At 40.4% G+C, this 23,660-nt stretch overlaps 1 protein-coding gene across 4 annotated transcripts in view; it reads right to left on the bottom strand.

The window, feature by feature from the left end:
• LOC139754599 (delta(3,5)-Delta(2,4)-dienoyl-CoA isomerase, mitochondrial) overlaps window positions 1-21,021 on the bottom strand; it is a 32,681-nt gene extending 11,660 nt beyond the window's left edge. The window contains exons 1-4 of one of the 4 annotated variants that reach the window (XM_071672021.1): window positions 20,929-21,021; window positions 15,429-15,597; window positions 13,191-13,407; window positions 1,581-1,707 (exon numbers count right to left, since the gene is read on the bottom strand). In XM_071672021.1, coding sequence (XP_071528122.1) covers window positions 1,581-1,707; window positions 13,191-13,407; window positions 15,429-15,556 — 472 coding nt within the window. In that variant the 5' untranslated portion in view covers window positions 15,557-15,597; window positions 20,929-21,021. The other 3 variants (XM_071672018.1, XM_071672020.1, XM_071672019.1) reach the window with 3 other exon arrangements.
• Between the last annotated feature and the right edge of the window lie 2,639 nt (window positions 21,022-23,660).

Genomic DNA, 23,660 nt, shown 5'->3' with positions numbered 1-23,660 from the left:
CAGGGATTTGTGTTGCCACCAAGGCTGTTCAATCTGTTCATGGATAGGGTGGTGATGGATATGAAAGTGAGGATTTTTGGAAGAGGGACAGGTCTGCAGTCTGGCAAGGCTGGGGGTACTTAGGAGGTGTCAGTTACTGTTTGCTGATAACATGGAACTGGTAGAAGATTTGAATGAAAAACTTCAAAGACTGGTTTCTGAATTTAGGATTATGTGTGAACAGAAAAAAGTTGAGAGTAAGTGTGAATAACAGCAAGGTCATATGGTTTAGCATTGGAGACAAACATGTTAGTTGAGGGTGTGAGTCTGAAAGAAGAAAACTTGGAAGAAGTCAAGTGTTTTACATACTTGGGACCAAACATGGCAGCAAATGGATTGGAAGCTGAAGTGATTCACAAGCTAGGTGAAGGGGCAAAGGTTATGGAAGCATAGAGATATATGTGAAAAGTTAGGTCACTATTTGGGAGGGTGAAGATGGGCATGTCTGAAGGTACAGCAATCCCAGAGGCATTGCAGAGATCGACTAAAGATGAAAATGAATGGAAGAGGTTGAACGTGTTGGAAATGAAATGTCTGAGAAAAAACAATGTTAGAGGGTCAATAATGACAGTAATCAAGTAAGGAAAGATAGGGTAAGAAAGAAGTCTGGGAATAACAGAAGTACGGTTGAGAGCTCAAGAGGTGTTGCTCAGATGGTTTGGACATATGGAAAAATGAATGAGGAGGGGTTGACAACGGGGATCTATAAGTCAGAAGAGGAGACAAGAAGGGGGAGACTGAACTGGAGATGGAAGGATGGAGTGAAAAAGGTTTTGAGTGCTTGGGGCCTGAACATGCAGGAGGGTGTAATGCAACCACAGGATAGAGTGGAGTTATGTGGCAAATGGGGTAACATACTGTCAATGGATTGAAAGAGGGCATATAAAGCAACCTAGGGGAACCATGGAAAAGTCAAATGGTTGTGGAGAGGGGGTTATCAATGCATTACACATGATAGCTAGAGAATGGAACTGAACCAAAGAGGATAGCTCTTCATCTGTTCCATGTCACCTAGATTAAGTCATTCATTCGCTCATGCCATCTCAGCTATATTAGAAAAAGTCCTGTCTCATTTCCATGTTGCACTCCATTACCTACTCTCAATCATATTTGCTCTCAACTTTCTTCTTTCACACATAGACATCCAAACTGTGAAGTATGAGGTAATCACAGTACATGCATAGCATTCTTACAGGTAGCAGAATGATTCATCTCAGTCAACAACAAAGCAGCATTACTGGGGAAAAAGTTAAAATATAAAAAATCATTAAACAATACATCCTTCCCAGTATGAGTCTGTTTTCAAAGGCCTTAAATGTAGAGTATTCAATCTGTTATATGCCACAAAATGTCAAACTAAAGTTATTTCTAAATTACAAATAATTTACAACACAAGAGAAAACATCAATGGTGACAGGGGTTGTAATCAGAAGTAACTCATACTCCAAATAAATTTTACAGAAACAGAGAACTGTTAAAAAGCAAGGTAAAGGTAAAACCCTTGTCAACTGGTCTGGAAAAAGTACTATCAAATGACTTACCAACTTCTACCTCCTTGATCTGGAACCATGCATCATTGGTGCAGTACCGAATATCGGCAGAGCATATAAGATCTACTCCTCCACCAACACAAGCACTGTGGACAGCTGCGATCACAGGCTTAGGGCACTGTTGATTGTAGGATTATCAAAATACAAAGTGATGGATGATATCAAACTAAAATAGTTATGGGAAACAAGAGATAACTTGCTTATATCAAGAGTTTTACATGAAGATCCTCAACAGTCATATGTTTTTATCTATCTACATCTTTGATACCCCCTAACTTTGGGAACTCCCTCAAGGGGGTAGAAACAGCAAGAGTTTCTATAAATGTTGAACTCCAGTGCCACTTGCTAGCCTTAAGTTTCTCACCCTAAATGTTCCAACCTACTACTTCTACCTAATGTTCCCAGCTAATGCTCTTACCTACCACTTCTATCATATGTTTCAACCTAATGCTCCTGTCTAACATCCCTACCTACTACTACTATCTATTGCTCCTACAATTTATACTATCCCTGGGGATAGGGGAGAAAGAATACTTCCCATTCATTCCCAGCGTGGCATAGGAGGGGACTAAAGGGGACGGGAGCGGTTTGCTAGAAACCCTCCCATCCTTGTATTCTAACTTTCTAAAAAAGGAAACAGAAGAAGGAGTCATGTGGGGAGTGCTCATCCTCCTTGAAGGACAGATTGGGGTGTTTAAGTGTGTGTGGATGTAACCAAGATGAGAAAAAAGGAGAGATAGGTTGTATGTTTCAAGAAAGCAGCCTGGATGTTTTGGCTCTGAGTGACACGAAGCTCAAGGGTAAAGGGGAAGAGTGGTTTAGGAATGTCTTGGGAGCAGGAATGTCCCGGGAGTAAAGTCAGGGGTTGGTGAGAGGACAAGAGCAAAGGAAGGAGTAGTGCTACTCCTGAAGCAGAAGTTGTGGGAGTATGTGATAGAGTGTAAGAAAGTAAACTCTAGATTGATATGGGTAAAACTGAAAGTGGATGGAGAAAGATGGGTGATTATTGATGCCCATGCACCTGGTCATGAGAAGAAAGATCATGAGAGGCAAGTGTTTTGGGAGCTGCTGAGTGAGTGTGTTAGCAGCTTTGATGCACAAGACCAGGTTATAGTGAGGGGTGATTCGAATGCAAAGGTGAGTAATGTGGCAGTTGAGGGTATAATTGGTGTACATGGGGTGTTCAGTGTTGTAAATGGAAATGGTGAAGAGCCTGTATATTTGTGTGCTGAAAAAGGACTGGTGATTGGGAATACCTGGTTTAAAGAGAGAGACATACATAAGTATACGTATGTAAGTAGGAGAGATGGCCAGAGAGCATTATTGGATTACGTGTTAATTGACAGGCATGTGAAAGAGAGACTTTTGGATGTCAATGTGATGAAAGGTGCAACTGGAGGGATGTCTGATCATTATCTTGTGGAGACGAAGGTGAAGATTTGTAGAGGTTTTCGGAAAAGAAGTGAGAATGTTGGGGTGAAGAGAGTGGTGAGAGTAAGTGAGCTTGGGAAGGAGACTCGTGTGAGGAAGTACCAGGAGAGACTGAGTGCAGAATGGAAAAAGGTGAGAACAAAGGACGTAAGGGGAGTGGGGGCTGGAATGGGATGTATTTAGGGAAGCAGTGATAGCTTGTGCAAAAGATGTTTGTGGCATAAGAAGCATGGGTGGTGGGAAGATTAGAAAGGGTAGTGAGTGGTGGGATGAAGAAGTAAGATTATTAGTGAAAGAGAAGAGAGAGGCATTTAGACAATTTTTGCAGGGAAATAATGCAAATGACTGGGAGATGTATAAAAGAAAGAGGTAGGAGGTCAAGAGAAAGGTGCAAGAGGTGTAAAAGAGGGCAAACGAGAGTTGGGGTGAGAAAGTATCATTAAATTTTAGGGAGAATAAAAAGATGTTTTGGAAGGAGGTAAATAAAGTACATAAGACAAGGGAGCAAATGGGAACATCAGTGAAGGGGGCTAATGGGGAGGTGATAACAAGTAGTGGTGATGTGAGAAGAAGATGGAGCGAGTATTTTGAAGGTTTGTTGAATGTGTTTGATAATAGAGTGGCAGATATAGGGTGTTTTGGTTGAGGTGGTGTGCAAAGTGAGAGGGTTAGGGAGAATGATTTGGTAAACAGAGGTAGTAAAAGCTTTGCAGAAGATGAAAGCTAGCAAGGCAGCAGGTTTGGATGGTACTGCAGTGGAATTTATTAAAAAAAGTGGGTAACTGTATTGTTGACTGGTTGGTAAGGTTATTCAATGTATGTATGGCTCATGGTGTGCCTGAGGATTGGCAGAATGCTTGCATAGTGCCATTGTACAAAGGCAAAGGGGATAAGAGTGAGTGCTCAAATTACAGAGGTATAAGTTTGTTGAGTATTCCTGGGAAATCATATGGGAGGGTATTGATTGAGAGGGTGAAGGCATATACAGAGCATCAGATTGGGGAGGAGCAGTGTGGTTTCAGAAGTGGTAGAGGATGTGTGGATCGGGTGTTTCCTTTGAAGAATGTATGTGAGAAATACTTAGAAAAGCAAATGGATTTGTATGTAGCATTTATGAATCTGGAGAAGGCATATGATAAGAGTTGATAGAGATGCTCTGTGGAAGGTTTTTTTTTTTTATACTATTCGCCACTTCCCACATCAGCGAGGTAGCGCCAAGAACAGAGAACTGAGCCTTTGAGTGAATATCCTCACTTGGCCCCATTCTCTGCTCCTTCTTTTAGAAAATCTAAAAACGAGAGGGGAGGATTTCCAGCTTCCCGCTCCCTCTCCTTTTAGTCGCTTCTACGACATGCAGAGAATACGTGGAAAGTATTCTTTCTCCCCTATCCCCAGGGACAGGGGTGTATTTAGGGAAGCAGTGATGGCTTGTGTAAAAAATGCATGGCATGAGAAAGGTGGGAGGTGGGCAGATTAGAAAGGGTAGTGAGTGGTAGGATGAAGAAGTAGGATTGCTAGTCAAAGAAAGAAGAGAAGCGTTTGGAAGATTTTTGCAGGGAAGTAGTGTGAGTGACTTGGAGATGTATAAAAGAAAGAGACAGGAGGTCAAGAGAAAGGTGCAAGATCAAAAAGAAGGCAAATGAGAGTTGGGGTGAGAGAGTATCATTAAATCTTAAGGAGAATAAAAAGATGTTTTGGAAGGAGGTAAATAAAGTGCACAAGAGAACAAATGGGAAAATTGGTGAAGGGGGCTAATGGGGAGGTATGAACAAGTAGTGGTGAAGTGAGAAGATGAAGTGAGTATTTTGAAGGTTTGTTGAATGTGTTTGATGATAGAATGGCAGATATAGGGTGTTTTGGTCGAGGTGGTGTGTGAAGTGAGAGGGTCAGGGAGGATGGTTTGGTAAACAAAGAAGAGGTAGTGAGAGCTTTGTGGAGGATGAAAGCCAGAAAGGGGGCGGGTTTGGATGGTATTGCAGTGGACTTTATTAAAATAAGGGGGTGACTGTGTTGTTGACTGGTTGGTGAGGATATTCAATGTATGTATGGTTCATGGTGAAGTGCCTGAGGATTGGTGGAATGCATGGATCGTGCCATTGTACAAAAGCAAACGAGATAAAGGTGAGTGTTCAAATTACAGAGGTATAAGCTTGTTGAGTATTCCTGGGAAATTATATGGGAGGGTATTGTCTGAGAGGGAAAAGGCATGTACAGAGCATCAGATTGGGGAAAAGCAGTGTGGTTTCAGAAGTGGTAGAGGATGTGTGGATCAGGTGTTTGCTTTGAAGAATGTATGTGAGAAATACTTAAAAAAATAGATGGATTTGTATGCAGCATTTATGGATCTGGAGAGGGCATATGATAGAGTTGATAGAGATGCTTTGTGGAAGGTATTAAGAGCATATGGTGTGGGAGGTAAGCTGCTAGAAGCAGTGAAAAGTTTTTATCAAGGATGTAAGGCATGTGTACAAGTAGGAAGAGAGGAAAGTGATTGGTTCCCAGTGAATGTTGGTTTGCGGCAGGGGTGCGTGATGTCTCCATGGTTGTTTAATTTGTTTATGGATAGGGTTGTTAGGGAGGTGAATGCAAGAGTTTTGGAGAGAGGGACAAGTATGCAGTCTGTTGTGGATGAGAGGGCTTGGGAAGTAAGTCAGTTGTTGTTCGCTGATGATACAGCGCTGGTGGCTGATTCAAGCAAGAAACTGCAGAAGTTGGTGACTGAGTTTGGTAAAGCTGAGAGTAAAGGTGAATAAGAGCAAGGTTATTAGGTTCAGTAGGGTTGAGGGACAAGTAAGTTTGAATGGAGAAAAACTGGAGGAAGAGAAGTGTTTTAGATATCTGGGAGTTGATTTAGCAGCAGATGGAACCATGGAAACGGAAGTAAGTCCCAGGGTGGGGTAGGGGGCGAATTTACTGGGAGTGTTGAAGAATGTGTGGAAGGAAAGAACATTATCTTGGAGGGCAAAAATGGGTATGTTTGAAGGAACAGTGGTTCCAACAGTGTTATATGGTTGCAAGGCATGGGCTACAGATAGGGTTGTGGGGAGGATGGTGGATGTGTTGGAAATGAAATATTTGAGGACAATATGTGGTGTGAAGTGGTTTGATCAAGTAAGTAATGAACGGGTAAGAGAGATGTGTGGTAATAAAAAGTGTGGTTGAGAAAGCAAAAGAGGGTGTATTGAAATGGTTTGGTCACATGGAGAGAATGAGTGAGGAAAGATTGACAAAGAGGATATATATGTCAGAGGTGGAGGGAAGGAGAAGTGGGAGACCAAACTGGAGGTGGAAGGATGGAGTGAAAAAGATTTTGATATCGGGGCCTGAACGTACAGGAAGGTGAAAGGCATGCAAGGAATAGAGTGAATTGAAATGATGTGGTATTCTGGGTTGACATGCTGTCAATGGATTGAACCAGGGGATGTGAAGCGCGAGGGGGTAAACCATGGAAAATTTTGTGGGGCCTGGATGTGGAAAGGAAGCTGTGGTTTCAGTGTATTACAAATGACAGCTAGAGACTGAGTGTGAATGAATGTGGCCTTTGTTATCTTTTCCTGGTGCTCCCTCGCACGAGGGGAGGGGGATGCCGTTTCATGTGTGGCGGGGTGGCGACGGGAATGGATGGGGGCAGCAAGTATGAGTGTATAAATGTGTATATATGTATATGTATATGCGTATGTATATGTATGTATATGTTGAAATGTATAGGTATGTATATGTGGCTGTGTGAACGTCTATGTATATACATGTGTATGTGGGTGGGTTGGGCCATTCTTTCATCTGATTCCTTGCGCTACCTCACAAATGTGGGAGACAGCGAATAAGTATAAAAAAATCAATACATACACATACATATACAAACATAGATTTTTTTTTTTTTTTTTTTGCTTTGTCGCTGTCTCCCACGTTTGCGAGGTAGCGCAAGGAAACAGACGAAAGAAATGGCCCAACCCACCCCCATACCCATGTATATACATACGTCCACACACGCAAATATACATACCTACACAGCTTTCCATGGCTTACCCCAGACACTTCACATGCCTTGATTCAATCCACTGACAGCACGTCAACCCCGGTATACCACATCGCTCCAATTCACTCTATTCCTTGCCCTCCTTTCACCCTCCTGCATGTTCAGGCCCCGATCACACAAAATCTTTTTCACTCCATCTTTCCACCTCCAATTTGGTCTCCCTCTTCTCCTCGTTCCCTCCACCTCCGACACATATATCCTCTTGGTCAATCTTTCCTCACTCATTCTCTCCATGTGACCAAACCATTTCAAAACACCCTCTTCTGCTGTCTCAACCACGCTCTTTTTATTTCCACACATCTCTCTTACCCTTACGTTACTTACTCGATCAAACCACCTCACACCACACATTGTCCTCAAACATCTCATTTCCAGCACATCCATCCTCCTGCGCACAACTCTATCCATAGCCCACGCCTCGCAACCATACAACATTGTTGGAACCACTATTCCTTCAAACATATCCATTTTTGCTTTCCGAGATAATGTTCTCGACTTCCACACATTCTTCAAGGCTCCCAGAATTTTCGCCCCCTCCCCCACCCTATGATCCACTTCCGCTTCCATGGTTCCATCCGCTGCCAGATCCACTCCCAGATATCTAAAACACTTCACTTCCTCCAGTTTTTCTCCATTCAAACTCACCTCCCAATTGACTTGACCCTCAACCCTACTGTACCTAATAACCTTGCTCTTATTCACATTTACTCTTAACTTTCTTCTTTCACACACTTTACCAAACTCAGTCACCAGCTTCTGCAGTTTCTCACATGAATCAGCCACCAGCGCTGTATCATCAGCGAACAACTGACTCACTTCCCAAGCTCTCTCATCCCCAACAGACTTCATCCTTGCCCCTCTTTCCAAAACTCTTGCATTCACCTCCCTAACAACCCCATCCATAAACAAATTAAACAACCATGGAGACATCACACACCCCTGCCGCAAACCTACATTCACTGAGAACCAATCACTTTCCTCTCTTCCTACACGTACACATGCCTTACATCCTCGATAAAAACTTTTCACTGCTTCTAACAACTTGCCTCCCACACCATATAATCTTAATACCTTCCACAGAGCATCTCTATCAGCTCTATCATATGCCTTCTCCAGATCCATAAATGCTACATACAAATCCATTTGCTTTTCTAAGTATTTCTCACATACATTCTTCAAAGCAAACACCTGATCCACACATCCTCTACCACTTCTGAAACCACACTGCTCTTCCCCAATCTGATGCTCTGTACATGCCTTCACCCTCTCAATCAATACCCTCCCATACAATTTGCCAGGAATACTCAACAAACTTATACCTCTGTAATTTGAGCACTCAATCTTATCCCCTTTGCCTTTGTACAATGGCACTATGCATGCATTCCGCCAATCCTCAGGCACCTCACCATGAGTCATACATACATTAAATAACCTTACCAACCAGTCAACAATACAGTCACCCCCTTTTTTAATAAATTCCACTGCAATACCATCCAAACCTGCTGCCTTGCCGGCTTTCATCCTCCGCAAAGCTTTTACTACCTCTTCTCTGTTTACCAACTCATTTTCCCTAACCCTCGCACTTTGCACACCACCTCGACCAAAACACCCTATATCTGCCACTCTATCATCAAACACATTCAACAAACCTTCAAAATACATAGATATACACATGTATACACCTGTACATATTTATACTTGCTTGCCTTCATCCATTCCCGGCACTAACCCAACCCAAAGGAAACAGTATTGTAACCCCTAGCTTCAGCAAGACAGTGCCAGGAAAACACAAAAAAGGCCACATTCTTTCACACTCAGTCTCTAGCTCTCATGTGTAATGCACTGAAACCACAGCTCCCTATCCCACATCCAGACTCCACAGGCCTTTCCATGGTTTACCCTAGACGTTTCACATGCATTGGTTCAGTCCATTGACAGAACATCATTCCAATTCACTCTATTTCTTGCACACTTCTTACCCTTTCTGTATGTTAAGGCCCCGACTGCTCAAAATCTTTTTCACTCCATCCTTCCACCTCCAATTTGGTCTCCTGCTTCTCCTTGCTCCCTCCACCTTTGTCAATCTTACCTCACTCTTTCTCTCCTTATATCCAAACCATTTCAACACACCCTCTTCTGCTCTCTCAACCACACTCTTTTTGTTTTCATACATATCTGTTACCCTTTCATTACTTACTCAATCAAACCACCTTTGTACAACCCCATCTATAGTCCATGCCTTGCAACCATATAATATTGTTGGAACTACTATTCCTTCAAACATACCCATTTTTGCTATGCGAGACAATGTTCTTTCCTTCCACACATTCTTTATCTCTCCCAGAACCTTTGCTCCCTTCCCCACCCTGTGACTCACTTCCACTTCCATGGTTCAATTCGCTGGTAAGTCCACTCACAGATATCTAAAACACTTAACTTCCTCCAATTTTTCTCCTTTCATACTTACATCCTAATTAACTTGTCCCTCAATCCTACTGAACCTAATAACCTTGCTCTTACTCACATTTATGCTCAACTTTCTCCTTTCACACAATTTTCCAAACTCAGTCACCAACTTCTGCAGTTTCTCACTCAAATCAGCCACCAGAGCTGTATCATTGCCAAACAACAACTGACTCACTTCCCAGGCCCTCTCATTCCCAACAGACTGCATACTCGCCCCTCTTTCCAAAACTCTTGCATTTACCTCCCTAACCACCCCCTCAATAAACAAATTAAATAACCATGAGGACATCATGCACCCCTGCCACAGACCGACCTTCACTGGGAATCAATCACTCTCCTCTCTTCCTACTTGTACACACGCCTTACATCCTTGGTAAAACCTTTTTACTGCTTCTAGCAGCTTACCTCCCACACCACATACTCTTAAGACCTTCCACAAAGCATCCCTACCAACCCTATCATATGCCTTCTCCAGAACCTTAAATGCTACATACAGATCCATCTGTTTTTCTAAGTATTTCTCACATACATTCTTCAAAGCCTGGGAACAGGGTTGAAAAAATAACAACCTTGTATCTCCTGCCCGCTAAAGGAGACAACTTAAACAAGTGCAGAGTATGGATTGTGTACTAATTGATAAACATGCAAAAGAGACCCGGATGTGAATGTGCCAAGATAGGCAGATGCCAGGAAGTCTGATAATTTCTTGTGGAAGCGAGGCAAAGGGTACTTTGATACTTTCAGAAAAAAGAAATGACATGAATGGAAAGATGATGAAAGTAAGTGAGCTTAGAAAAGAGGCTTGTGTGAATAGATACTAGTGGATATTGAATGTAGAAAGGCAAAAAGTGAGAGTAAATGAGGCTATGAAAGTGGTTGAAGAACGGGAGGTATTTACGATATCAGAGCAGACATGTTTAAGAGAACCGTGTGGCATGTAGAAGATGGGAGGTGGACAGGTGAGAAAGGATAGCGAGTGGTGGAATGAAGAAGCTTCCACCTCAGGTGAGAAAGGGTAGTGAGTGGTGGAATGAAGAACCGAAATTGTTAATGAAAGAGAAAGAGGTAAACGGGCTTCATTTACATGGAAGGAGTGCAAGTGATTGAGAGATGTACAAGAGAAAGTAGACAGAGTTGAAGAAAGTGTAGTGGCTGAATATGAGAGCAAATGGGAAAATATGTTTAAAAATGAGGTCAATGGTGTTGGAAAGATGAGAGAAAAATTGGGAATATCAGTGAAGGGGTTAAATGGGGAAGGGTAACAGGTAGATATGAAGTGAGGAGGAGATGAAATGAATACTTTGAATGCATTTAAAGTCAGGTTGGGAGATGTGGTGTTTTTTGGGTCACAGAGGTATATTAAGAGAGTCTTGGTAAGTGGTCTAGTAAAAAGAGATGTGGTGAAGCCTTATAAAACAAGTGAGGCAAAGCAGCTGAAGAGGATGAAATTATGAATGAATTTCTCAAGAAAGAGGGGGATTGTGTTGTTGATTGGTGTAGTTAGGATTTTCAAGTGCATGTACTGGTCATGGTACGACCTAAAGACTGGAAGAATGACTGTATAATGCCACTATAAATGCAAGGGGTACATAAGTGAATGATCAAGTTACAGAGGTATAGGTCTGCTGAGTGTACCTTGCAACTTTTGTGGGAGAGTGATGACTGTGATTTTAGAAGAAGGTAGCATACGCAAAGCTTCAAACTGGGGAGGAGCAATGTGGCTTGAGTGACTGAGGTTGTATGGAACAGATAATCACTCTGAATCACGTGCTCCAGAAATACGTAGGGAAACAAGGATCTGTGATGATCATTTAGTTAACTGGAGAAGGTGTATGACAGGGCTGACAGAGATATTCTGACGAAAATGTTAAGCATATATGATGTGGAAGGAAAGCTGCTAGAGGCAGCGAAGAGCTTTTATCAAGTATGTGCAAGTAGACAGAATGGAGAGTGAGTGGTTTCAGGTGAAGATGTGTCTGTGGCAAAGGAGTTTTATGGACGAGGTGGTGAGTGAGGTACATGCATGGATCTCGGAGAGAGGGCAAAGGGTCTGGGAGGCGAGTCAGATGTTGTTTCCTAATGAAACTGTACTGTGAGAAACTGCAGAAGTCGGTGTCTGAGTTTGGAGGAGTGCATGAAAGGAGAAAAGTGAGAGTAAATGTGAATAAAAGCAGGTTATTATATTTGGAGTGAACCTGTATGAAGAAGTAAAGCACTGTAGGTACCTGAGAGTGGGTATGGCCACAAATGGAACCATGGGAGCTAAAGTGAACCATAGGGTGAGAGATGGGGGTATATGTACTTGAGGAATGTGTGGAAAGAAAGGTCGCTGTTTTATAGGGCAAAGATGAGTAACATTAAAGGTAAAGTAGTCCTGTCGGTGCTGAAAGGGTGTAAGCCAAAGGCCTTGGATAAAAGTGTAAGAAGAGAGAGGATGTGTTAGAAATGAAATGTATGAGGTTGACTGAATAAAAAATGTCAGGGTATATGAGAGGTGTGGAAGTAAGAAGAGTATGTATGAAAGAGCTGAAGAAAGAGGGCTGAAATGATTAGGACATTAGGAAAGAATGATTGAGGAGAGGATGAATATGAGGCTATAAAGGAAATGGGGTAAATAAGGAGGAGGTAGAAGGATGGAGTGAAAGATGCTTTGACTGTTCAAGGCCTGAACACGCAGGAAGTTGTGAGGGGTGCAATGGATAGAGTGAACTAGAGCAATGTGGTATAAAGGTAATGACATGCTGTCAATAAGCCAAATCACTGCATATGAAGTGGTATCAAGAAACCACAGAAAGATATGTCAGGCCTAGTTGTGGATAAGGAGCTCTGGTTTCAGTGCATCATACATGACATTTAATATGTGGATATGACCAAACGAAACCATTTCTTCGTTTGTTCTTGACACTTCCTTACTAATGTGGGAAACTGCATATGCATGAAAAGCTAAAAGAATTTATATTTACTTAGAATTACACAAAGACATCTTTCTAAGAATGAATTCTGGTGTTTTTCCAGATGCTCCTCCAGCCCAATGCTGTACTACTTCCAATGGCAGGAGAATGTAGACTTATTTGGAATGAGAAGTTCTTTGAATGGACTGAAACCTCAATGACACAGCCTCACATTGTAACCTCATGCAGGCAGTACCATATGCAGCTGAAGAAAGGGAGAACAGTTTCATCGAGGAACTTCTCACTCCAATGTGCATCACTAACTATAACACAGCCTCAAAGCTGCAGGAGACCCCATGAAAGAGATTTGGAGGTTATATAAATTCAATAATACACTGATAATACTGTAATATTTACAATTTACAGTGTTCACTTATCAATCAGCTCCAGTGGGAGAATGAACAGTGGGATTGGCTGATTCACCCCACTCATAAAATGCTGCAAACTCTTCATACTTCTATCACCAGAACACTGGTTGAAAAGAAATGATGAATCACAAAAGGCCTATGTCACATAGAGACTAAGCCTGCAACCAGTAAGCATTCTAAAGACATCAAAGAGGGTCATCATTCAAAAAAGTTGATGATTAAAAAAGCTTTGTCCTTTGCATGAGTCAAGGGCAATTATCTTTAAATTTTTTTACATCATCATTTCATGTAGTCTAAACAGTTACCTAGATATTACAGCAGACAAATATCAAATCTGAAAACTTCTAACCTTTTCTAAAGATGTAAAAGACTGTTGATATGATTCTATAACTTTCCGAAGTGTACGAGACTTGCGGGCTAAGTCATCATCACCCATAACAACACCAGCAATCTCTGTTAGGTCAGCAAGATCAATTCCAGCTGTAAAGATTTTACCAGAACCACTAAGTACAATTGCTCTGCAGTCCTTATCATCAGCCAGCTTCTCAAAACACAGCCCTATCTCCCTGGAAAGATGAAAGACATATATAAAACACCAGTATTAAAAGTGACAGCCTAATTCAATTTCTGTATATTCTCACAAAAATCTGTTAACCCTTTCACTGTCCTGAGCCACATTTGTGGCTGGCTGTGGTATGATACACTAAGCCACATTCGTGGTGTTAAACCTTTACACCCTCATCTGACTTCCCAGCTGACATATGACTACATATTATGCACAGATATCACTAACAACCTTACAAAATTTATGGAAAAAATATCATGCATCAAAGTTGCCCATAAACCATAAACACATATACTTCAAAAACTTCACACCCTCATTCAAATTCCAAAACGATGTATGACTTCATATATCATCCACAAAACAGCAGCAAATAACATCATGAATCACAGTCACCTACAAATTATTAAAGAAAGTGTAGCTGTGCCATCATGGCACGAAGCCAGATTTATGCAACAACTAATATCATCAGTTTTCCAGTAAAAGAAACAATTTCACTTGTGTTATTTCTTATATTTTTGATGAGAAAGTTATATTTTCATTACCTCATGAAAAAAATTTCTATGTGTAAATTTAGAGTTAATACATAAATGATGAATGAAATATATAAATACATATATGCAAAAAATTATTTATCTTTTTACTTCCAATTACCCCAAAACTTCTTTCTAAGAAAGAATCTTGGTGTTACCCAGGATATGAATGATATTCATGGGATATGTGATATCACAACTGGTAATAAAACCTTGAAGTGTGTAACTTATCTACATCAGTAGGCAGAATGAATAACTCCTAGAAAAAACTCATCATATACATACATAAATAAGAAGGACCTGTGCCGCTAACCAGGACCTGCCCCAGCAACACAATACTGTAAGGCTTTGCACAGGTGAGGCAGGAATTCGGGAATATTTAACCCAATTCTTAATATGTACTAGGTCCAATGGAAGGTTTTCAACTTTGGTGAAAGTTCTGAAAGTACCTCATGTCCCTTTAGCCAGAGAGGTAACAAGAGGACTAGTAGAAACCTGTAATGGGGCACGGGCAGCTTGTAGGATATGACTACCTAGTCATTAGTGAAGTCAGGAGAGTTCCAGAGCACCATTAACTGATGAGGCACCCAAAGTTTTAAACCCAAGATCCTTCAATTGTCAGTCCAAGAGAATTAGGAAATTTTATTCTTCCTTTGCTTTTGATCCTATAGGTATGCTAGCAGCATAATACAAATGGAAGCAAGGTGGCAGTGTTTGGAAACTGAATCATGATTGGATGGACAAAACATGAGTTTAAAAGGTAATATAATCATATAATTTTCTTGAATGGATGATGACAAATTCTTAAGAGGTTTCAATAGGGTGATGAAGGAAAAATCGCAAGCCATGACAGAAACTGGCAAACAGTACTGTCTAATAATAAAAGATGGGTCTGGCTTTGAGTGATTTGCTGAACAAAAGCAACTAGGATGAACTTTTCTTACAAGTAAATACTGAACAAAATAGAAAAGAGGAAGTACTGAGGAAATCAATGGAAGATACTACATGAATGGGGGGTTAAGGAGTGTCTAACACTAAATGATGCAATAGTAAAGATATATGGACATGAGGAGAGAATGAAAAATAAACAAGTAAAGTGACCGAAGGCAGATACAGAAGAAAGGCAAATGTACAACGAAAAGCCTAAGTGAAAGAGTAAATTGTGGTGGGTTGTCTCAATGGATGAGGATCCAGAAATGTGCTAGAATTAAAGTCTTAAAAATGTTCAGATTGATTGCTAGTGAGAGGAAGAAGGCTCATGATGTACAAACATGAAAAAAAAAAAACATGATAAACTTGACATGAAAAAAGATACAGCTTATGATTAACAGATAGGGAAAAAAAGATATTCAAGACCAGTTAGAAAAACCATTCATATCACAATCCCAAAACTCAGAGACAAGTCAGAAAGGCATATTATTATTAAATTCCTTTCTACAAACCACAGATTAATATCTATTCACATCAAGTTTTGTACAAGAGCAATCCAAACCTCCAAAAAGCTTTATTCATGGCATTGTATTTATCTGGTCTGTTGATCTCCACATGAAAGACGCTCTCCCTTGGCACAGTGACTGCCAGTGTTTCATAAGAGTACCCATCAGGTGGTGAAGATGACATTGTACGCACCGTATACACAGCAGGTCGCAACCGCCACAATCCTGGGAAAAGAGTATGAGTCACCAAAGGAATACAAGATTCTCCACAAACAATCAGAAAGCATTCGTATTTCACATACTGTCATATGATATTTAAGAAGACAACCACCTCAAACCTTGGGGATGACATAAAAATACTTGAATTTCCTTGAAACCTTTAATACTGCAAAAAACGTGGTCATGGTCAATGGCCACTTCAGCTGAAAACAAAAGAAAAAGAATGAATAATGCTTTGAGGGGGTACTCTAGTTTCCTAGAGTATTCAAGTCTCACCCCACCTCATGGTGACCTCTTTAGTACATCCTTAAGGGTGAAACTAAAGGGGAAGGCACTGCCCAACTCTATCAGGCAAGAGATTTTAAAACAAATGAACACTGATGGTGTACTGAAATTTTAGTTTTCTGACAATCTGAGAGCCCTAGTGCTTCTGGGAAAGACTGCATTGGAGTGCCCACTGCCAGTGGCCCGTCAGGAGCGAGGCACTAGAGGCTAAGAAGTGGCCTTGGAGTCCAATAGTTATCCTAGGAAGTAAAATGAACAAGCTAGTAAGGGTGTTGGATCTGAATGTTAATGGGATGACTAGTGGGAGTAAAAGGAGGGAGCTTGTGGAGAAATATAAAAGTTATAGTTTGGATGTGCTGGGGATTAGGGAAACCCATATCCTTGGACAGGGTGTATGGAGTGAAAATGGAAACGACAAACTTAAGTTGTGAGATAGTGTGGAAGGAGGCATGGTACAGACAAGAATGAATAAAAATTATCAGGGTAGAAGAAAAGATGAATGTGCAGTTGTACTAACAGCAAGAGTATAGGAAGTCTTTAACAGAATTGTGTGGGTGAAAGGAAAGACTGGAATTGTGAAGTATGCATGGGTATGTGTATATGCATTTGTAAACATGAAGACTGTGAGGTAAGGATGAAATGAATCATTTTGCAGGAATCTGAATGACTGTATAAATGGGTTTGCGAAGGAGAGAATGCTGGTTGTAATAGGCGATATCTATCCAAGAAAGTGTAATCCAAATTTGGATATTGATTCATAATGCAAAAATTGGCAAATTTTTGCTTGCCTCCCAAAAAGGACTTGGGCCTGTATGCCTATACTGAACTAAGCCATCATATTAAATCTTTGGGGTTGATAGACAACTTGTTCAACTCTGAATTTGCTTAAAGTGAACCCACTGAAAGCAAGGGAATCCTAATCTGATTAGTACATTACTGCAGGATTACTGAACTCTTAAGAAATAATCTTTCAACTGCTCTGTTATAAATAAGACACAAAGATATTACAAACTTACCAGTATCGGTAATAATATCATATACTCATATCATACTTGATCACCACTTCCTGCATCAGCAAGGTAGCACCAGCAAATAGACGAAGAATGGCCCATCTACTCATATACACATATACATACATAAACTCCTATACATGCACATATACATGCATATACAACATATATATACATATACATATATACACATATACATACTCATACTTGCTTGCCCTCATCCATTTCTGGTGCTACCCCATCCGACATGAAATAGCATCACTATCCCTGCTTCAGGAGCTCTGGAAAACAGACAAAAAAAGGCCACATTTGCTCACACTCAGTCTCTAGCTGTCATTTGTAATGCTCCAAAACCAGAGCTCCCTATCCCACATCTTGGCCCCACAAGCCTTTCCAGACATTTCACATGCCCTGGTGCAGTCTACTGACAGCAAGTTGACCCCGGTATACCACATTGTTCCAATTCACTCTATTCCTTGCACACCTCTCACCCTCCTCTATGTTCAGGTCCCAATCGCTCAAAATCTTTTTCAATCCATTCTTCCACCTCCAATTTGGTCCCCTTCTTCTTATTCCCTCCATCTCTGACACATATATCCTCTCTGTCAATCTTTCCTCACTCATTCACTTCAAATATCTAAACAATTTCAACACACTCTCTTCTGCTCTCTCAGCCACACTCTTTTCATTTCCACACATTTTTCTTACCCCCTTTATTCCTTACTCAACCAAACCACCTCATACCACACATTGTCCTCAAACATTTCATTTCCAATGCATCCACCCTCATCATACAACCCTATCTATCGCCCATGTCTCACAACCATATAATATTGTTAGAACTTCTATCCCTTCAAACATACCCATTTTTGCTCTCAAAGATAACGTTCTTTCCTTCTACACATTCTTCATCACTCTAAGAACCTTCTCCCTCTCCCCCACCCTATGACACTTCTGCTTTCACGGCTCCATTCGCTGCTAAGTCCACCCCAAGATATCTGTTTTCTTGGCGCTACCTCACAGAAACAGGGGACAGAAGTGCTGTTTCCTGTGGGGTAGGGTAGTGCCAGGAATGGATGAAGGCAAGCAAGTATGAATATGTACATGTCTATATATGTCTGTGTATGTATATGTATGCATGTGTGCATGTGTTGATATGCATATGTATATGTATATCATCCCTGGGGATAGGGAAGGGGAGAAAGAATACTTCCCACGTATTCCCTGCATGTTGTAGGAGGCGACTAAAAGGGGAGGGAGTGGAGGGCTGGAAATCCTCCCCTCTCGTTTTTAATGTTCCAAAACAAGGAACAGAGAAGGGAGCTAAGTGAGGAAATTCCCTGCTGTTTCATGTGTGGCAGGGTGGTGACGGGAATGAATGAAGGCAGCAAGTATGAATATGTCCATGTGTATATATGCACATGTATATGCATACGTTGAAATGTATAGGTATGTATATGTGCGTGTGGGTTGGGCCATTCATCTGTCTCCTTGCGCTACCTCGCTAACGCAGGAGATGGCAATTAAGTATAATAAAAAAATATAATAATATATATATATATTTTACTTTAACTATTATACTTTGTCATTGTCGCCCACGTTAGTGAGGTAGCACATGGAAACAGACGAAAGAATGGCCCAACCCATCCACATACACATGTATATACATTATCGCCCACACATGCACATATACATACCAATACATTTTGACATATACATACATATACATACACAGACATATACATATATACACATGTACATATTCATACTTCCTTGCCTTCATCCATTCCCAGCACTACCCCACCCCACAGGAAACAGCATCACTACCCCAAGCTTCAGCATGGTAGTGCTAGAAAAACAATAAAAAAAAAGGCCACATTTGTTCACACTCAGTCTCTAGCTCTGATATGTAATGCACCGAAACAGCTCCCTGTCCACATCCAGGCCACACAGACCTTTTCATGGTTTACCCCAGACATTTCACATGCCCTGGTTCAATCCGTTGACAGCACATAAACCCCGTATACCATATCATTCAAATTCAATCTATTCCTTGTACACCTCTCACCCTCCTGTATGTTCAGGCCCCAATCGCTCAAAATCTTTTTCACTCCATCCTTCCACCTCCAATTTGGTTTCCCACTTCTACTTGTTCCCACTGTCTAACTCATGGTAAATGTCTACATTAGCTTTGAATTATCTCTCTTTCTTCTGCTATGCTTATGTAGAATTTAAGGAATACACTGAGTTACAGATCATGATTACAGTATAAATTCAATCTCTTTGCTTCTTGAAGCCCATGTCAGGTGGTGGTAGTTAGGATCTCAATGCCAACAGCAGGTACAACTTGAACCACACTAGCCTTAAATCAATTTCTTTTCTTCCTCTTGTTTGAAGTCCCATCTTCTTATGAGGGATCAAGCTGAGGCTGACTGGATGAAAACATTACACATCAACCATGGGATGATAATTATAAGTTAAAAGGTCAAAATGTAACCTTTCATCCATATGATGCAACTTATTGGTTGTGTCAGGTGACTGTGCAGCAATTAAATCTATAATTATCAATAAAAACAAAAATATTTGCTTAAAAGTGAAATATTAATTGTTCAGGAAGAAGGAAATGTGTGGCTTGTAGGAATGCTGAAGAAATTTTCAGCATGAACTGCACATTTTGGGCAAGATAAGCTAACAATATCTCTTTACAATTAATTATTTTTTCTTTAAGCTTAGAGAGTAATCCTTTTGACACATTTCAAATAATCTTTATATTAATACTTTTGTACAAGAAAATACCTATAAAGTAGTTTTCATGAAAATATGGCTTGTGATTTTGTTAAATGATAAAGAATATCAAAACTATGAGAAAAAGTTGTATTAAATCATTTACTTCAACAATGCTTACGTGATAATATGGCTAAAAAAAAAAATAATTTCCACTGCATTGCATCTACAGGCGTTCTGAAAGCACAGCAATGTGGATGAGCATTATATTCTACTGAATGATTCAAAGTAATGCAATATTAAGGAAGGTTAGGAAAAATGCTGAGTTAATATAGAAGTGGATGACACATAAAAATAAGGATCTACAAAAACCTCACCTAAACCAAAAATACCAATAGAAATATACACCATTAAACTGAGGATCACACAGTTGCTTCCTGTCATGCAGCTGTTAACGTCCAGTGCCATTCACTCAACATTTAGTTGAGGGTGTGATATATTTCAAACGGAATATTGAACATTATCATACATTTTGACTACTACGGCGGTTAGAAAAGGTTTTTGTTTTCTGTTGATCTTTTACAAGTATATCTAACCTTCCTTAATATTGCATTTTCAATCATTCAGTAAAATATAAACTCATCCACATTACTTGTCCATTAAGTACCCTTATGTTTTTCCATAACAAGTGATGAATCTGATATAGTTTAATTTTGCTGAAAAAAATCCCACAATATTCAAAGCAAACAGCGACGCGGAGTTAGGATTTTACCCAAATGAACTTGTACATAAAATAATAAGTCGTTTAATGTGTTTTAACCATATCCATGTTAGTTGTGTGGTTCACCTGCTGCAGAACTTTACGGGAGAATAAAGTTCAAAATCACTTTCCGCAGTTCTTGTTCACCACACAACGTACTCACCATTGCATAGTGTAATAAATGATATTCCGATCAGAATCGACAAACTACGTTTTTGCTCCTAAGTAATAGGCATTATTAGTTAAACATGATATCCTTACCTGAAATAAGCCTTGTATTCAACATCATTAAGTTAGATGTACACCACCTTCTACTTATATACCTTCTCAGCAGCAACACACTCAGGGTACAGCTGTACAGGCCCTAGTGGGGAGCCCCCCTCGCTATACTTTCTTAAGGAGCAGGAATATAAATATTTACTTTTTTTTTCCTTTCCAGTGCCACCCAACGAACATATGAAACTGAAATCTCCTTAATGATAAGAATCCATATATTGTTAACTGGCGAAAGATCAAACCCACAGTTGGATGTTATTGTATTGTGATGCGGTGTAGTACCCGTGGTAGTGGTCGGGGATATTGTGAAGGTTTCGCAATTCCTATTAACGCCCAAGTCTGTGCCGGAGGGTTCGAACCAGTTCAGTGTCGTATCGAGAAGACAAGACCTTAGTGATAAGATATTAGACGAAGTCAGTTTATATTACGCTAGTTTAAATACTCCAAGCTTGAACCCGGATTGCCCAGCTTCATGAAAGAGGACACACACAGTATTTCCAAAATACAGGGTGTTCCATAAAGATTTGAACAATTTAAAATTTCATTAAGTTTTGAACAATTAGAAACAGCAAAAGACTTAAACGATAAATAATATTTTATTGACAACTAAGTTTTCGTTCAGCATCTACCACCGCCCGTAATCATTGCAAGTACAATGTCCGGAAGGACAAGCGTTCTTTAATTCAAAGGAAATGAGACAAGGGTGTCTCTGGTCTTCAGCTATAGGAATCTCGAACACCTTCTGTAGCGCAACCTTACCTTCATTTTCCCGTTCTGACGGTACTAAATCTATCTCTTCCGTAGACAAAGCAACTCTGGTGCCCGTTTCTGCTCTGACTCTACTCTGGATGACTTTCACATTCCTTAGCCCTATGATGCTCCTCTTACTAATCCTATTCCCCTTCCAGTAATCTCTTTTCGAGCTGTCCGGAAAGCGCCTCTCTCTCTCTGGACGATAGCAAGCCTTATGGTCCTAATGGCGTCCGATACTGTGAACTGGAAGAGTGTGCCTTTTTTGATCGTCTGTCCCGTTTCTCTTTGAAAATAAAACATCCCATCCATAATAATGGTAACCGTTCTGACTCCCTCTAACTATTGTCCTGTTGCTTTGACATTAATTTTTCCAAAGTCATTGAATCCCTCCTTAACACAATCTTCAGACATCTTGAATCTCAGTCTTCTCTCTTATCACCAGTATGGCTTCCGCAAGGCGAGATCCACTACTGATATTCTCTCTTACTTTATTGATATCTGGTCATCCCTAAAAGATTAGGAGGAATCCTATTTAGTTGCCCTTGATATATCCAAAGCTTTTGACAGGGTGTAGCATCAGGGTCTCATCTCTAAGCTCCTCTCCTTTGCTTTCCCTCCCTGGCGGATCTGTCCTCATGGTTGGTGATGGATTAACCTCCCCGCTTTCTCCATCAGTAGCAGTGTCCCTCAAGGTTCTGTCCTGTCTCCTACAATTTTTCTCCTTTTTTATCAACCATTTCCTTTCTTCCACAGATAACAAAATGTACTTATACGCTGGTGACTCAACACTACATTCCTCCACATCCTTCAGTTCTGCATCTCCTTCATAAACTCAACTTGGACAGCACATCTCAGTGGGATAGACGAAACCTGGTTATTTTTGATGCCCCAAAGACCCAATTTCTACTCATTTCTCTGTCGAGAATTCGTCACAACTCTCCTCTCTACCTTGACTGTTCTGTAATTCCACCTCTTGACTCAATGAACCCACTTGGGGTTACAGTAACATCCACACTTTCTGGAAGCCCCACATTACGGAAATAGCTAAGTCTGCTTCTAAGAAACTAGGAGTCCTGTTTAGATGTCGAAATTTCTCTTCCTCTGAACATTTGCTCCGTCTATACAAAAGATTGATCAATGATATTCTGTGGAATATGATTATCATTAAAAGAAACAAGGTATATCATATTCCACAGAATATCAGTGAAGTACACAGAAATCATGCTAATAAAACAAGTGGTGCAGCGATATAGTCCCAGTTGGATTAATGACATGCTTATATTCGACTTTACAAGTGATGCTAATATGTGCAACATATTAAGACAGATATATAACGCAGTAAGGTATTCATAATTCACACGTTCTTTTCGGCTAACCCAATAACCGCAGCGACTTGCATAGATATCTGTCTTTAGTCATTGTAGTTTTGTTTTATCTACCTAAAGAGCTTTTCACTGTATACATATATATATATATATATATATATATACGAACAAAGTGCATACGAACGCGCATCTTCATAGAGCGTACAAACCTCCAACAGCCAGGAACGAACCCGGGACCCCTGTGCAACAGGCGGGAGCGCTACCGATAGGCTATGATCACCCCTAATAGCAAATGACTATTCAAACACTATGTACTCGAATACCCCACGTCTCACGTTGGTGAGCAACGGGGTCTACACCGGTCATTTCCCAACAGGCTCACATAGCCAGCAGGTAGCATTTTACCGAACCTAACTGTACAACGCGGAGGTATATGAATATTGGTAAACAATAGCATGTTTACCAAATGGCGTCCTAGCCTCGTCTCTTCAATGTATATCAACTGACTGTTATATTTCTCTCTTGTGTGTCCCCTGATGATGTGATTATTACACGAAAGTGCACTTGGGAACTTATCGTGTTTCATTTTCCCCGTGGACTCATAGGAATATCTTGATCACGCGCAAAATTGTGATCCTTTCCATTATATATATATATATATATATATATATATATATATATATATATATATATATATATATATATATATATTGGGGTGATGAGTAAACATAGGGGAGAGCTTCTGAGTTTCATTGTAGCCAAACGATGCAAGGCCACACGGGGTCTACTGTACAGTGGGGCAGGCTTTCTCCTGGAAACACCTGAATACTATTTTTCCTAATCAGTGATCTGTTAATCCTTTTATTCCTCGTCGATTCGACTCAACAAAGAGTGACATTTAGAATATCAAGGTTGAGGTAAATGAAAAATTGCAAG

Source organism: Panulirus ornatus, chromosome 17 (genome assembly GCF_036320965.1).
Source record: "Panulirus ornatus isolate Po-2019 chromosome 17, ASM3632096v1, whole genome shotgun sequence".
Taxonomy (NCBI): domain Eukaryota; kingdom Metazoa; phylum Arthropoda; class Malacostraca; order Decapoda; family Palinuridae; genus Panulirus; species Panulirus ornatus.
The sequence above is the reverse complement of the archived record's forward strand: the minus strand, read 5'-3'. Positions and strand labels throughout refer to the sequence as shown.